Source organism: Emys orbicularis, chromosome 15 (genome assembly GCF_028017835.1).
Source record: "Emys orbicularis isolate rEmyOrb1 chromosome 15, rEmyOrb1.hap1, whole genome shotgun sequence".
NCBI classification, from domain to species: domain Eukaryota; kingdom Metazoa; phylum Chordata; order Testudines; family Emydidae; genus Emys; species Emys orbicularis.
In genome coordinates, this window is record NC_088697.1 from 1906683 (window position 1) to 1919314 (window position 12632).

A 12632-nucleotide genomic window follows, 5' to 3' on the forward strand; every position below is an offset into this window, starting at 1 on the left:
TCAATTAGGCCCTTCTGGGAGGTTCAGGGAGCTTAGACCCCAGCTTGGGGTTCCCTGCGTTGCACCACCCAGCCTAGCCCTCCTAAGACCAAACTCCTCTCTTCCCTAGCAGCCCCTCCCTCCTTTGTTCAGTCTCCCGGGCAGAAGGTGTTACTTCTCCCAACCCCCCTCCTGGCTCAGGTTACAGCTCAGGTAGCTTCCTTCCAGGGAAGTCTCCCATCCCCAATGCAACCCCCCCCTGCAACATTCCCAGGTCAAATCTGCCCCGCTCCCTGCTCCGTCACACATGGTGATGGGGGTTGAGTGCAGAGGGTAAGGGTCGTGGTTTTCAGGGCTGGGTGGTGAAGATACTGGTGTTGGAGGCAGCGGGTGGCGTGAAGAACACGGAAGTTGGGGAAAGTGGGTTGGAGGTGACAGTGGGGCACAACGGAAAGAGTTTTGGGACAAGGGCTGTAGGGGGGGGGTGGCGTTTGCGTTTGCGGTACTGCTCCTTCTGCATGGCTACGAGCTCCTGGATAGCGTCTGCTTGGCGCTCCAGGATGCTTATGAGCCTATCAGTGCTTTACTGCCGGTGCGCGGTGCTTTGCCGCCGGTGCGCTGCGTTTTCCTGGCGGATCCTGCTTTCTCTCTCCCTCCAGTCCTGTGCTTTCTCATTCTCTTTAATAGATTGCCGCATCACTTCTTGCAGCATGTCTTCTTTGCTTTTTCGCGGTCTCTTCCTGAGTCTTTGCAGTCTCTGAGCAGGCGATAAGAGGGACGGCTGAGGTCTCAAGGTTGATGCAGCTGTATAGGCAAAATGCAACATTTAACAGAGGCAGCATTGTTTATATCAGACAGAGTAATGATTTCCCCCACACTTAAGGAGTAGAAAACACACAGGGTCTACACAATAGCATAATTTTCCCATCCGAAACAGAGCACACACAACCCACGGGAGCCTCAAAATGGTGAGTAAGGGGGACTGATTGTTTCAGGGCTGCACTGTCCTCTGGGTTTCTGTGCCTTGGGGAGAGCCAACAGCTTCAGGGGGCACCTACACTGAACACTGTCCCAACATTTTCCACAGGAGTTCGTCCTGGACGATATCTCGCTGCTGAGGGTGACCTGGGAAGCAAGGGAGGGTCTTCTACTGCAATGCGGCTTCCGCCCTGGCCCATATGCAGCTTGCCTGTGTGCAGCAATGGTCCCCCCGCCCCTGACGGCACTGTGGCGCGGACACGTTAGCCTGGCTGGGACAAGGACCACAGCGGCTCTCCCGATAAACCTGCGCAAACGCATTGCACACGTTCTGGATGAGACATTCGAGGAGATTACTGAGGCCGATTACCGCGATGTGATAAACCACATCAATGCACTATTCCGCATCTAGGCATGCATGCCTAACCCTCCTCTCCCAAAGAGCCCGCACCGAAAAAATTCCTTCCCGAAAAAAAAAACTGCTTACCGGGAACCTGCTCTTCCGTTTGTCCTCCACCAAGTACCGGCCGCTGCGACTGGCTACCTTCCTCCTGGCTCGAGAAGAGCTCCTGGCTGCATGGCTCCAGAGATTCCGGGGTGTCTTCTCCTGCCCCAGCACCCTCACTCCCGTTTTCCTCCTCCTCCTCTTCCTCCTCCCCCCCCCACCGGCTCTGAAGTGTCCATGGGGGTGCTCGGAGTGGAGGTGGGGTTAACCCCAAGTATCGCATCCAGCTCTTTGTAGAATCAGCAGGTCGCGGGGGGAGCACCCGAGTGGCCGTTTGCGTCGCGGGCTTTGCAGTAGGCACTCCGCAGCTCCTTCACTTTAATCCTGCACTGCAGGGTGTCCCGGTCATGGCCCCTTTCCATCATGTCCTTTGATACCTTCCCGAAGATATCGTAATTCCTACGGCTTGAGCGCAGCTGGGACTGTACAGCTTCCTCCCCCCCAAACACTGATGAGGTCCAGTAACTCGCCATTGCTCCATGCTGGGGCTCGCTTGGCGCGTGGAGGCATGGTCACCTGGAAAGATTCGCTGATAGCACTCCACGCCACGCCGGGCTGAGCAAACAGGAAGGGGATTTTTATAATTCCCAGGGAATGTAAAGGGTGGGTCACATGGTTGGTTACCTGAGGCCAGGGCAGTAGAGTTTGAACTGATGACCAGAGTGGCTAGAACAGGCATTGTGGGATACTGCCGAATAATTCTGGAGGCCATTCACAGCGCATTGGGCGGCCACACTGGCGCCGCAGCGCTGCAGCGGCAGCGCAATACTCGCTATTCCTCTTGGAGAGGTGGAGTACATGCAGCGCTGCAACCACGGAGATACAGCGCTGCAAATGCCTTGCCAGTGTGGATGGGGAGTGAGTTACAGCGCTGGGGGCGGCTTTACAGCGCTGTAACTCGCAAGTGTAGCCAAGGCCTAAGATGCACCTGCCTCTAGCAACCCTCTTCTTGCCAACTTCTGTGAGCGGGGCCTGCCTCTGGCTCACAGCCCAGCTTTTGCTTAGCAATGCCTGGAAGTACTTTGGTTCAGGCTTCAGGCCTCAGACTGGGCCTCTGACACAAGAGTTTATGTTTCAGGGCCTCATCTTACTACACCCCCCGTGTATCCCTTCAACCCCCCCATCCCTCCATATACACCCCCCTCTCTATATACCTGTTCCCATACACCCCCAGCCAGTCACCCAAATACCTAGATAGATAGATAGATAGATAGGGTGGATGGGGATAGATAGATAGATAGATAGATAGATAGATAGATAGATAGATAGATAGATAGATAGATGAGGTGGATGGGGATAGATAGATAGATAGATAGATAGATAGATAGATAGCGGTGTATAGGGACAGACAGATAGAGGTGTGGTGTGGAAATAGGACGGGTTAGCGCTGTGCTGGGGACGCTGTGGGGCAGAGAGCGGGGCAGGGGGCTCTGCAGGGGGCGCTCTCCCCGGGCAGGTAGGGCTGGCCCCAGGGCGGCGCTAGGGGGAGCTGTGGGGCAGGGAGCGGGGCTGGGGCTCAGCAGGGGGTGCTCTCCCCACCACTGCCCACGCTGCCCCCTGCGTGGTGGGGCGCCCCCTTTCCCGCCCACGCCCGTGTAGCAACAGGGGGTTGGGGAATCCGAACCCGGGGCGGGGCTGGTACCTGGCCAGGCGCAGCCCCCCCACCTCTGACCCCCCGCAGTGGGGGCTAAAGGTCACCACCCAGCCAGAGAAAAGCCGGTGTCCCCCCTCGCCGGAGTCTGGTGTCACTGAATCCCTGTGGCAGGACAAAGAACAAAGGGCCCTTGTCCGGGTGCTGGCAGCTCCGACTCCGGCTCCGGCTCCAGCTCCGGCTCCGGCTCTCCAGGCGCAGCTCGGGGCAGAAACGGCTGAAGGACGTGACCCAGCGCTAAGCGAGGGGTCCCCGTACGAACAGCCCCCGCACCCCACCCCAGAGCCAGCCGCGCCTCGGCGCCGGGCGAGGGGTCCCCGTACGAACAGCCCCCGCGCCCCACCCTGGAGCCAGCCGCGCCTCGGCGCCGGGCAAGGGGTCCCCGTACGAACAGCCCCGCGCCCCACCCCGGAGCCAGCCGCGCCTCGGTGCCGGGCGAGGGGTCCCTGTACGAAGAGCCCCCGCGCCCCGCCCCGGAGCCAGCCGCGTCTCGGCGCCGGGCGAGGGGTCCCTGTACGAACAGCCCCCGTGCTGCACCTCAGAGCCAGCCGCGCCTCGGCGCCGGGTGAGGGGTCCCTGCTGGGGAGTAAGATTTGTGGATGCAGGGCCAGGTTCCCTCTGCCCCATTTGTGCAGGGACCGGGGCAGGGACAGGGGGAAGCTGGGGATCGGGATGGGGGTGCCAGGGTATGGGGCATGTCCCAGGGCTGGCTGGCTGCTCCGGCGTCAGCACACTGTGCTGGGAATGGAGCCAGGCCTCTTTGAACTTCCCAAACCTGCAGCTGGCCAGGAAACAGGATGGAGCAACATGGGCCCACAGGGAGAATTGTCACGCACAGGGCCCTGGCCTGGCGCGGAGATGCGCCCACCTCTGGGGCGGGGCGGCCAGTTACACAGGGCCCTGGCCCGGCGTGGAGATGCGCCCACCTCTGGGGCGGGGCGGCCGGTTACACGGGGACCCCTCGCCCGGCCCTGAGATGCGCCCACCTCTGGGGCGGGGCGGCTGGTTACACGGGGACCCCTCGTCCGGCGCTGAGATGCGCCCACCTCTGGGGCGGGGCGGCTGGTTCCCCAGGGACCCCTCGCCCGGCGCTGAGATGCGCCCACCTCTGGGGCAGGGCGGCTGGCCTCACCCGACACTGAGATGCAGCCACCTCTGGGGCGGGGCGGCTGGTTACGCAGGGCCCTGGCCCAGCGCTGAGATGCGCCCACCTCTGGGGCGGGGCGGCCGGTTACACAGGGACCCCTCGCCTGGCGCTGAGATGCGCCCACCTCTGGGGCGGGGCGGCCGGTTACACAGGGACCCCTCGCCCGGCGCTGAGATGCAGCCACCTCTGGGGTCAACTCGCAGCCTGATCCCCCTGGACGGGGTCTGTCACCAGGTCTCCGCTGCGCACGGGGGGCTGGCCCGGAGCCCCTTCCAACGGGGTCTCTGCCAGTGGGCATCCCTGTGTGTGTGTGTGGTGTGGTGTGTCTGTGTGCCATGTGTGTGGTGTGCCGTTTGTTGTGTATGTGTCCGTGTGTTGTGTGTGGGTCTGTGTGTTGTTTGTGTGTGTACCATGGTGTGTCCGTGTGCCGTGTGTGTGTGTCTGTGTTGTGTGGGCATCCCGTGTGGTGTGTGTGTGTGGTGTGGTGTGTCTGTGTGTTGTGTGTGTGCCTGGGACAGGGGCCAGGCGATTACCCCACTCCCCGGGCAGCGTCTCTGCGGGGGGCTCCGTGATCCGGCTGCCAGCCTGCGCCTGGAGGCGTGTGCCGGGCCGGCCCGTGTTGCGTGTCTCTGTCTATTTGCGTGTCAGGGCCTGTGTCTGTCTGTCTGTCTGTCTGCGGGGCTGGGGGGATGCAGGGGGCAGGACCTGAGGGCCACTTCTTGTTCCCTCTGGGTTTTTTTGGGGGGGACCGTCTAGGGCTGAGCCTCCGCCCCCAGCTGCTGGCGGCTCTGGGGGTTGAACCCAGAAAGGGGGGGACAGCTGGAGGGGGCAGCGGGGGGGGGGGGTTGGGGGGCAGACAGATGGGGCGGGTGGATTCTCACCTCCCAGGCCTTGGTTTCCGGTTCCCAACTCCGCCCCCCCCCCCCCGCCTTCGGGATAAGCTGGGTTTGGGGGAGATTCAGGGTCTGGGAGGGGGTCGAAGGGTTTTTTTTTTTGGGGGGGGGGAGCAGCCATTTCTCCCCCATGTCAGAGAGTCGTCCCCCCCCCCCCCCCCCCGCCGGTGAATGGGACTTTTCTTGTGAAGGATCCTGGGAAGGGCCGGGAAAGGCATCGCCCCTGGGGTGGGGGGTGGAGACGTGGGGGGGGCTGGGGGTGGAGAAGGGGGAGGGGTGGAGACAGGGGGGCGGGGGGGGGCCGGACAAAGGGAGCGGAGGAGAAGTTAGAGAAGAGAGAAGAAGTTTGCAGGGAGCGAGGCAGACCTGGGGGGGGGATCCCGGGGACAGCCCGGGGGGGGTCTCGGGGCTCAGGGACAGGCGGGGGGGGGGTCTCGGAGATAGTTTCCCCCCCAGGAATGGGGGGTCCCGGCCGCTGGGAGCGGGGCTGAAGAAAACTCCGCCGGTTCCCCCCCCCCCCAAGCAGGGTGAGTACCGGGGGGGGGGGGCGCAGTGAGGGGATGGGGATGGGGGGGAGGCGGGGCTGGGTGTGGGGGAGATTCAGGGTCTGGGAGGGGGTCTGAGGGTTTTTTTTGGGGGGGTTGAGCCCCATGGGGGTGTGTAACCCCATTGAGCGTCTCTCGTCCCGCCGCTCCCCCCCTCACAGCCCAGGGCAGCCGCTTTCAGAGTGAGGGGGACCCGTGGGGCTCCCCCGTGGGGCAGAGAGGGGCCCGTGCCCCCTCCAGGCCGGGTGAGAGCCCCCCCGAGCCCTCCCTTAACTCAGCCATGAGTCGCCAACATAAACATCTGGGGGGCTGGACGGGCTCAGAGGGATGGAGAAGCAGCTCCCAGCCCCGCCCTGCCCCCCATCGCCCCACACTGCCCCCCTTCCCATGCTACCCCCAGCCCCACATCCTGACCCCCATCGCCCCACGCTGCCCCCATCTCACACTGCTCCCCAGCCCCCACATCTCCCCACACCGCTCCCTGCCCGTGGGGTGGGTGCCCCGGTCGTGGGGCTGGGCGGGACAGGAGCCCGACCCCGAGGCCCGCCTGTCTGTCTGCCTGTGGGGCGGGGGAGGCTGTGGGGCTGCGGTTCCCTAATGGGATCCAGATGGGGCAGGGAGGGGCCGAAATCCGGGCCCGGGGCCAGCTGGCCGGAGCCCCCCCCCGCGGGCAGCCAAATGCAGACACGGCCCCGCCCGCCGCCCCCCCAAACCCCGACCCCTCACCCCCCCCGAACCTCCAACCCCGCCCCACAACTGCCATGGGGCCAACGCTCCGTCCCCCTCCCCATAGAGCGCCTCCCCCTCCCCGCCCCATAGCGCAGCCCCCTAGCGCCTCCCCTCCCCATTGCGCAGCGCCCCCTAGCGCCTCCCCCTCCCCGCCCATAGCGCAGCCCCCTAGCGCCTCCTCTCCCCATAGCGCCTCCCCCTCCCCGCCCCATAGCGCAGCGCCCCCAGCGCCTCCCCTCCCCATAGCGCCTCCCCCTCCCTGCCCCATAGCGCAGCACCCTAGCGCCTCCCTTCCCCCTCCTCACAGCGCAGCGCCCCCAGCTCCTCCCCACCCCACAGCGCAGCACCCTAGCGCCTCCTCCTCCCCGCCCCATAGCGCAGCCCCCTAGCGCCTCCCCTCCCCCTCCCCATAGCGCAGCCCCCTAGCGCCTCCCCTCCCCCTCCCCATAGCGCAGCACCCTAGCGCCTCCCCTCCCCATAGCGCAGCGCCCCCTAGCGCCTCCTCCTCCCCGCCCCATAGCGCAGCCCCCTAGCGCCTCCCCTCCCCTCCCCATAGCGCAGCCCCCTAGCGCCTCCCCTCCCCATTGCGCAGTGCCCCCCAGCGCCTCCCCCTCCCTGCCCCATAGCGCAGCGCCCCCAGCGCCTCCCCCTCCCCGCCCCATAGCGCAGCGCCCCCTAGCGCCTCCCCCTCCCCGCCCCATAGCGCAGCCCCCTAGCGCCTCCCCTCCCCATTGCGCAGCGCCCCCTAGCGCCTCCCCCTCCCCGCCCATAGCGCAGCCCCCTAGCGCCTCCCCTCCCCATAGCGCCTCCCCTCCCCGCCCCATAGCGCAGCCCCCTAGTGCCTCCCCTCCCCATAGCGCAGCCCCCTAGCGCCTCCCCATCCCCGCCCCACAGCGCAGCCCCCTAGCGCCTCCCCTCCCCGCCCCATAGCGCAGCCCCCTAGTGCCTCCCCTCCCCATAGCGCAGCCCCCTAGCGCCTCCCCATCCCCGCCCCACAGCGCAGCCCCCTAGCGCCTCCCCTCCCTGCCCCATAGCACAGCCCCCTAGTGCCTCCCCATCCCCCATAGCGCAGCCCCCTAGCGCCTCCCCTCCCCCTCCACACAGCGCAGCCCCCTAGCGCCTCCCCTCCCCATAGCGCCTCCCCCTCCCCCCATAGCGCAGCCCCCTAGCACCGCCCCCACTCCCTGCACTGGGGCAGCGCCCCCTAGCGCCTCCCCCTGCCCTCCCTATAGCGCAGCCCCCTAGCGCCGCCCCCACTCCCTGCACTGGGGCAGTCCTGTGTGCCAGCGGACAGCGCCCCCTAGAGCAGGAAGGCAGCGCCAGCTCTTCCACGTCCTTTCCCTCACCCCCCAGCTCCCATCTGCTGGGGGGCAGGGCCCAGATAATCCGCTCACTGGCGGCTTAGCGCTGCGTTAGGGGTCGGGCGTCAGACACTGCCTCAGAGCGACAGCCAGACAGGGGGAACCCCTCCGCCAGCCTGGGACAGACACAATGCTCAGCCCCGACCCCCGCCCCCTGGAGCCCCCGCTCTGGCCCCGATGAGCAGCAGGAGGAAGCCACACTGGCCACCATTGTCCACTACGCACCTGGATCTGTCGCCGGAGCGGGAGGGCTGGCTTCCTTCCTGCTGGGTTGGAGCAGCTGGCCGGCCTGACCAAGGGGGGCCCTGTCTGAGACGATGGGGGCTGCGGGTCTGCGGGTCGGGAGTGAGGGGCACCGGCAGGGCTGAGGGGGCAGGGGGCTGCAGGTCGGGAGTGAGGGGCACCGGCAGGGCTGGGGGGGGGGCAGGGCCGGGCTAGCAGGGGCTGCGGGTCGGGAGTGAGGGGCACCGGCAGAGCTGGGGGGGGCAGGGCCGGGCTAGCGGGGGCTGCGGGTCGGGAGTGAGGGGCACCGGCAGAGCTGGGGGGGGCTGGGCTAGCAGGGGCTGCGGGTCGGGAGTGAGGGGCACCGGCAGAGCTGGGGGGGGCAGGGCTGGGCTAGCAGGGGCTGCGGGTCGGGAGTGAGGGGCACCAGCAGAGCTGGGGGGGGCAGGGCCGGGCTAGCAGGGGCTGCGGGTCGGGAGTGAGGGGCACCGGCAGAGCTGGGGGGGGCAGGGCTGGGCTAGCGGGGGCTGCGGGTCGGGAGTGAGGGGCACCGGCAGAGCTGGGGGGAGGCAGGGCTGGGCTAGCGGGGGGCTGCGGGTCGGGAGTGAGGGGCACCGGCAGGGCCGGGCTAGCAGGGGCTGCGGGTCGGGAGTGAGGGGCACTGGCAGAGCTGGGGGAGCAGGGGCTGGGCTGGCAGGGGCTGTGGGTCGGGAGTGAGGGGCACCGGCAGAGCTGGGGGGGGGCAGGGGCTGGGCTGGCAGGGGCTGTGGGTCGGGAGTGAGGGGCACTGGCAGGGCTGGGGGGGGCAGGGGCTGGGCTGGCAGGGGCTGTGGGTCGGGAGTGAGGGGCACTGGCAGGGCAGGGCTGGGGGGCAGAGGAAGTCCATGAAGACAGGCAGGGTGGGGGGGTGGGAAGGAAGGAGACAGAGCTGTCTGTCTGTCTGTCTGTCTGCCTGCCCCATCTGGGAAGGTGTCACATCCTGCTTGGGAAGCAGCATCTCTTGGGGACCACCCAGGCAGGGCAATGCAGGCAGCAGGTCCCACGGCTGCCCCCTCAGTCAGTGCTGGCCCCAATGCCCCAATGCGGCGCCTGGGGGGCGCTGAGCTGCGGGGAGCGGGGTGGGGGCTCTCCCCTGGCACGCAGGGCGCAAAGGGCAGGCGGCAGCACATGGGGTGTGGGGGAGGAAAGGGGGGAGGTCAGGATGGAATGAGGGAGAGAGAGGCTCAGCAGAGCCGGTACTAGCAGCACAGGACTCCTGGGTTCTCTCCCAGGCTCTGGGAGGGGAGGGGAGGGGAGGGGAGGGGGGGCTGGTGGGTTAGAGCAGGTGGGGGTGGGAGCCAGGACTCCTGGGTTCTCTCCCCGGCTCTGGGAGGGGAGAGGGGGCTGGTGGGTCAGAGCAGGGGGGGCTGGGAGCCAGGACTCCTGGGTTCTCTCCCTGGCTCTGGGAGGGGAGTGGGGGCTGGTGGGTCAGAGCAGGGGGGGCTGGGAGCCAGGACTCCTGGGTTCTCTCCCCAGTGCTGGGAGGGGAGTGGGGGCTGGTGGTTTAGAGCAGGGGGGGCCTGGGAGCCAGGACTCCTGGGTTCTCTCCCAGGCTCTGGGAGGGGAGGGGAGGGGAGGGGGGGCTGGTGGGTTAGAGCAGGGGGGGGGGGGTGGGAGCCAGGACTCCTGGGTTCTCTCCCCGGCTCTGGGAGGGGAGTGGGGGCTGGTGGGTTAGAGCGGGGGGGTGGGAGCCAGGACGCCTGGGTCCCATTGACCCCTCTTGGTCCCGGCAGGAGGATGAAGCCGCTCCCCCGGTGCTGCCGGCTCCAAGTCCTCGGGGCCGCCCTGGCCGTGTGCATGACCATCGGCTTCACCCTCCAGCTGCTGGGGGCCCCTTTCCAACGGAGGTGAGTCCCCAGGGTGCAGCCGCAACAGGGGCGCCACCTGCTGGCCACGCGGGGGAACCACAGGCGCCTGAACCTACCGTAACGGGCCGGGGCGGGGCTGCACATCTCTGCCAGGTTTCCAGGAGCCGGTGAGCCCGCCGGCTGGTCCCCCTGCCCACTGCCATCCTTCCCAGGCCGAGGGGAGAACACTGCCCTCCTCACTAGGGGAAAAGGAGAACAAGCAATTTCAGTCGCACGGGATGGGGTGGGGAGACTAGGATGGGGCCAATGTGGCTCCACCGGGAGACCCCCACAAAGCGGAAACCCGGGCGAACGGCTGTGGAGGGAAACGAACGAACGGCACAGGCAGGTCGGGAGGAAATCAGACCACGGCGCTGGATGGGCCAGGAACGGGAGGCAGAAAAGGTGCTTTCGACACATCAGGAGCAGGAGGAGGACGGTGAAAGTGGAGGCCTGCTGCGTAGCGGGGAAGGAGTGCTGGGAACACATGGCATCGAGAGGGTGGAGGTGTTCACGGCCTGCCTGCGCGTGGGGAGTAAACCGCCTGGGAACGGTGCCCAGCGTGAGACAGAGAGACACGGCCCAGGGCACTGTCTGAGCTTTGCTTGGGTCAAAGCCCCCCCCCCCCCCGAAAACTCCTGTTCGAGCCCCGCCCAGGAACCCCACTTTGCAGAAGGTTTTACGCAGGAACGACGGGGTAAACGGAACAATTTCTACCCCAGCCCCACCGTCCCCACTGTCAAGGGAGCGAGTGGGGCTGGCACGGGTTCAGAGAAAGGCAACCCAGGGTACGGAACGGCTTGTGGGAAGAGGAGGCCCTGAGATCGAAACCTTGGTATCAGAGGCCCGGATAACAAGGAAAAGGCTGACCCGTCCTAAAGACGGGGGCAGAAGGGGAATATGATGGATAGAGCTGTTTTGTTCGAACCAACACATACAAGGTGAGAGGCGGCACCTTACTGCGTGGTGGGGTTGTACCTTGCTATGTAGAGGGGTTGTACCTCAATACGTCAGGAGTGATGTGTAACTTGTTTGTACCTATGTATGAGAATACACCCCTGAGCGGATATCTTTGTGCGGCCTAGGGGGCAATGGAAAGTCCCGCCACTGACTGAGCCGGTCCATTGCCAGCGAGCACATATGTACTAGCAGAACCGTAGATATCTAATCCGGGGAGCTGGAGACTGTGTTCCTCTTCGACAATAGACCTGGCCGGATGCCTTCGTACCTTACTAGAGTCTGTGGTCATTGGGGGTTCTCTCGGGGGTCTGCTGTGCCAGCTATCTGCGCAGAGCCGGGGCAGCACACAGAGGGAACACGCACACAGCCGACTGATACCAACATTGACCAGAGCAGAGCACCACCCCGGTAGCGTCTGACGACACGGCTCCCATACGAGGAGAGACCAAATAGACAGGGGCTGTTCAGCTTGGAAAAGAGACGCCTCTGGGGGACACGATCGAGGTCTATAAAACCAGGAATGGTGCAGAGAAAGCGAAGAGGGAAGTGTTATTTACCCCTTCACACAATGCAAGAACCAGGGGTCACCTGATGACATTAACAGGCTGCAGGTTTTATACCAACAAGAAGCACTTTGTCGCACAACTAACCTGCGGAACTCCTTGCCGGGGGATGCTGTGAAGGCCAAAAGGATAACCGGGTTCAAACAAGAAGTTCCTGGAGGCTAGGTCCACCAATGGCTATTAGCCCAGATGGTCCGGGACACAGCCCCATGCTCTGGGGGTCCCTAGACCTCTCTCTGCCAGCCGTGGCAGTCGGGACAGATCTCTCCAGAACTCCCCCGAAGCCCTGGTGCTGGATCTTCGGCCTGACCCAGCAGGGCAGCAATAACCACATCTTGGAGTGAGCCGTTCCCGCTGCGAATGCCAGGCCCGTAGGTCAAACTGTACACGGACGCCACTGTCCTGCTGCTGGGGGGGGAGGGGGCAGAGCTGCGGGGGGCAGGTGCTGCGGGGATCCGTCCGAAACAGCCAGCATCCGCTCAGCGCCGGGGATGGCAGCAAAGCTCCAGGGCCTCTGACCCGATCCCGGCAAACGGGCAGTCACTGAAACCAGCCACCATCCGGGCCATCCCAGGTACAAAACCCCAACGTCCCCAGAGCATCTGCAGTGAATGTGTTTCCGAGGAGAACAGAGTTACCCCTTCTCTGCCAGGCTGCAGGGAAGGGACACCGGCCGAACGGGGGAAGGAAGAGCCTAAAGACCCCGTAGCTACGTTGGACGTATCCGAGTTGGCAGGGCTCGAATTCAGCCTTGGCTCCTGCGGGAACTAGCTGAAGTCATCTGAGACCCATTAGCGATGATCTTGGAGGACTCCTGGAAAGATGGGGGAGGCCTGGAGAAGGGGAAATGTGGCACCGGTCTTTACAAAGGGGAACACGGAGGATGCAGGGAATGATAACCCAGCGGGGAGCCCCTGGACGGGAACGGGGTGACAAGGAGCAGCCGGCGTCACAAACAAACCCTGCCACCCCGGTGTCATTTCTGTCACTGACGGGGCGACCGGCCTGGGGGATGCGGGGGAAGTGGCAGACTGGACAGATCTCCAGTTTTTAGTCTGGCTTTTGAGGCAGGCCCGCAGGACAGTCTCAGGAGCCAGCGAGGGAAATGGGATCAGAATTCAAACCGACCCGGACAAATTGGAGGAGGGGTTGGAAATCCTCCTGGCGAAACTCAGCACAGACAAGAGCCAAGGGCCACCCGGGGGGAAGGAAA

General features: G+C 65.4%; 1 protein-coding gene across 1 annotated transcript in view; it reads right to left on the reverse strand.

Annotated features, from left to right (window-relative positions):
* Positions 1–12210: 12210 nt before the first annotated feature.
* Positions 12211–12632, reverse strand: part of EPHB4 (EPH receptor B4) — a 10747-nt gene continuing 10325 nt past the window's right edge. The window contains exon 11 of the mRNA XM_065417365.1: positions 12211–12233. Coding sequence (XP_065273437.1) covers positions 12211–12233 — 23 coding nt within the window. The remainder of the gene's footprint in view (positions 12234–12632) is intronic.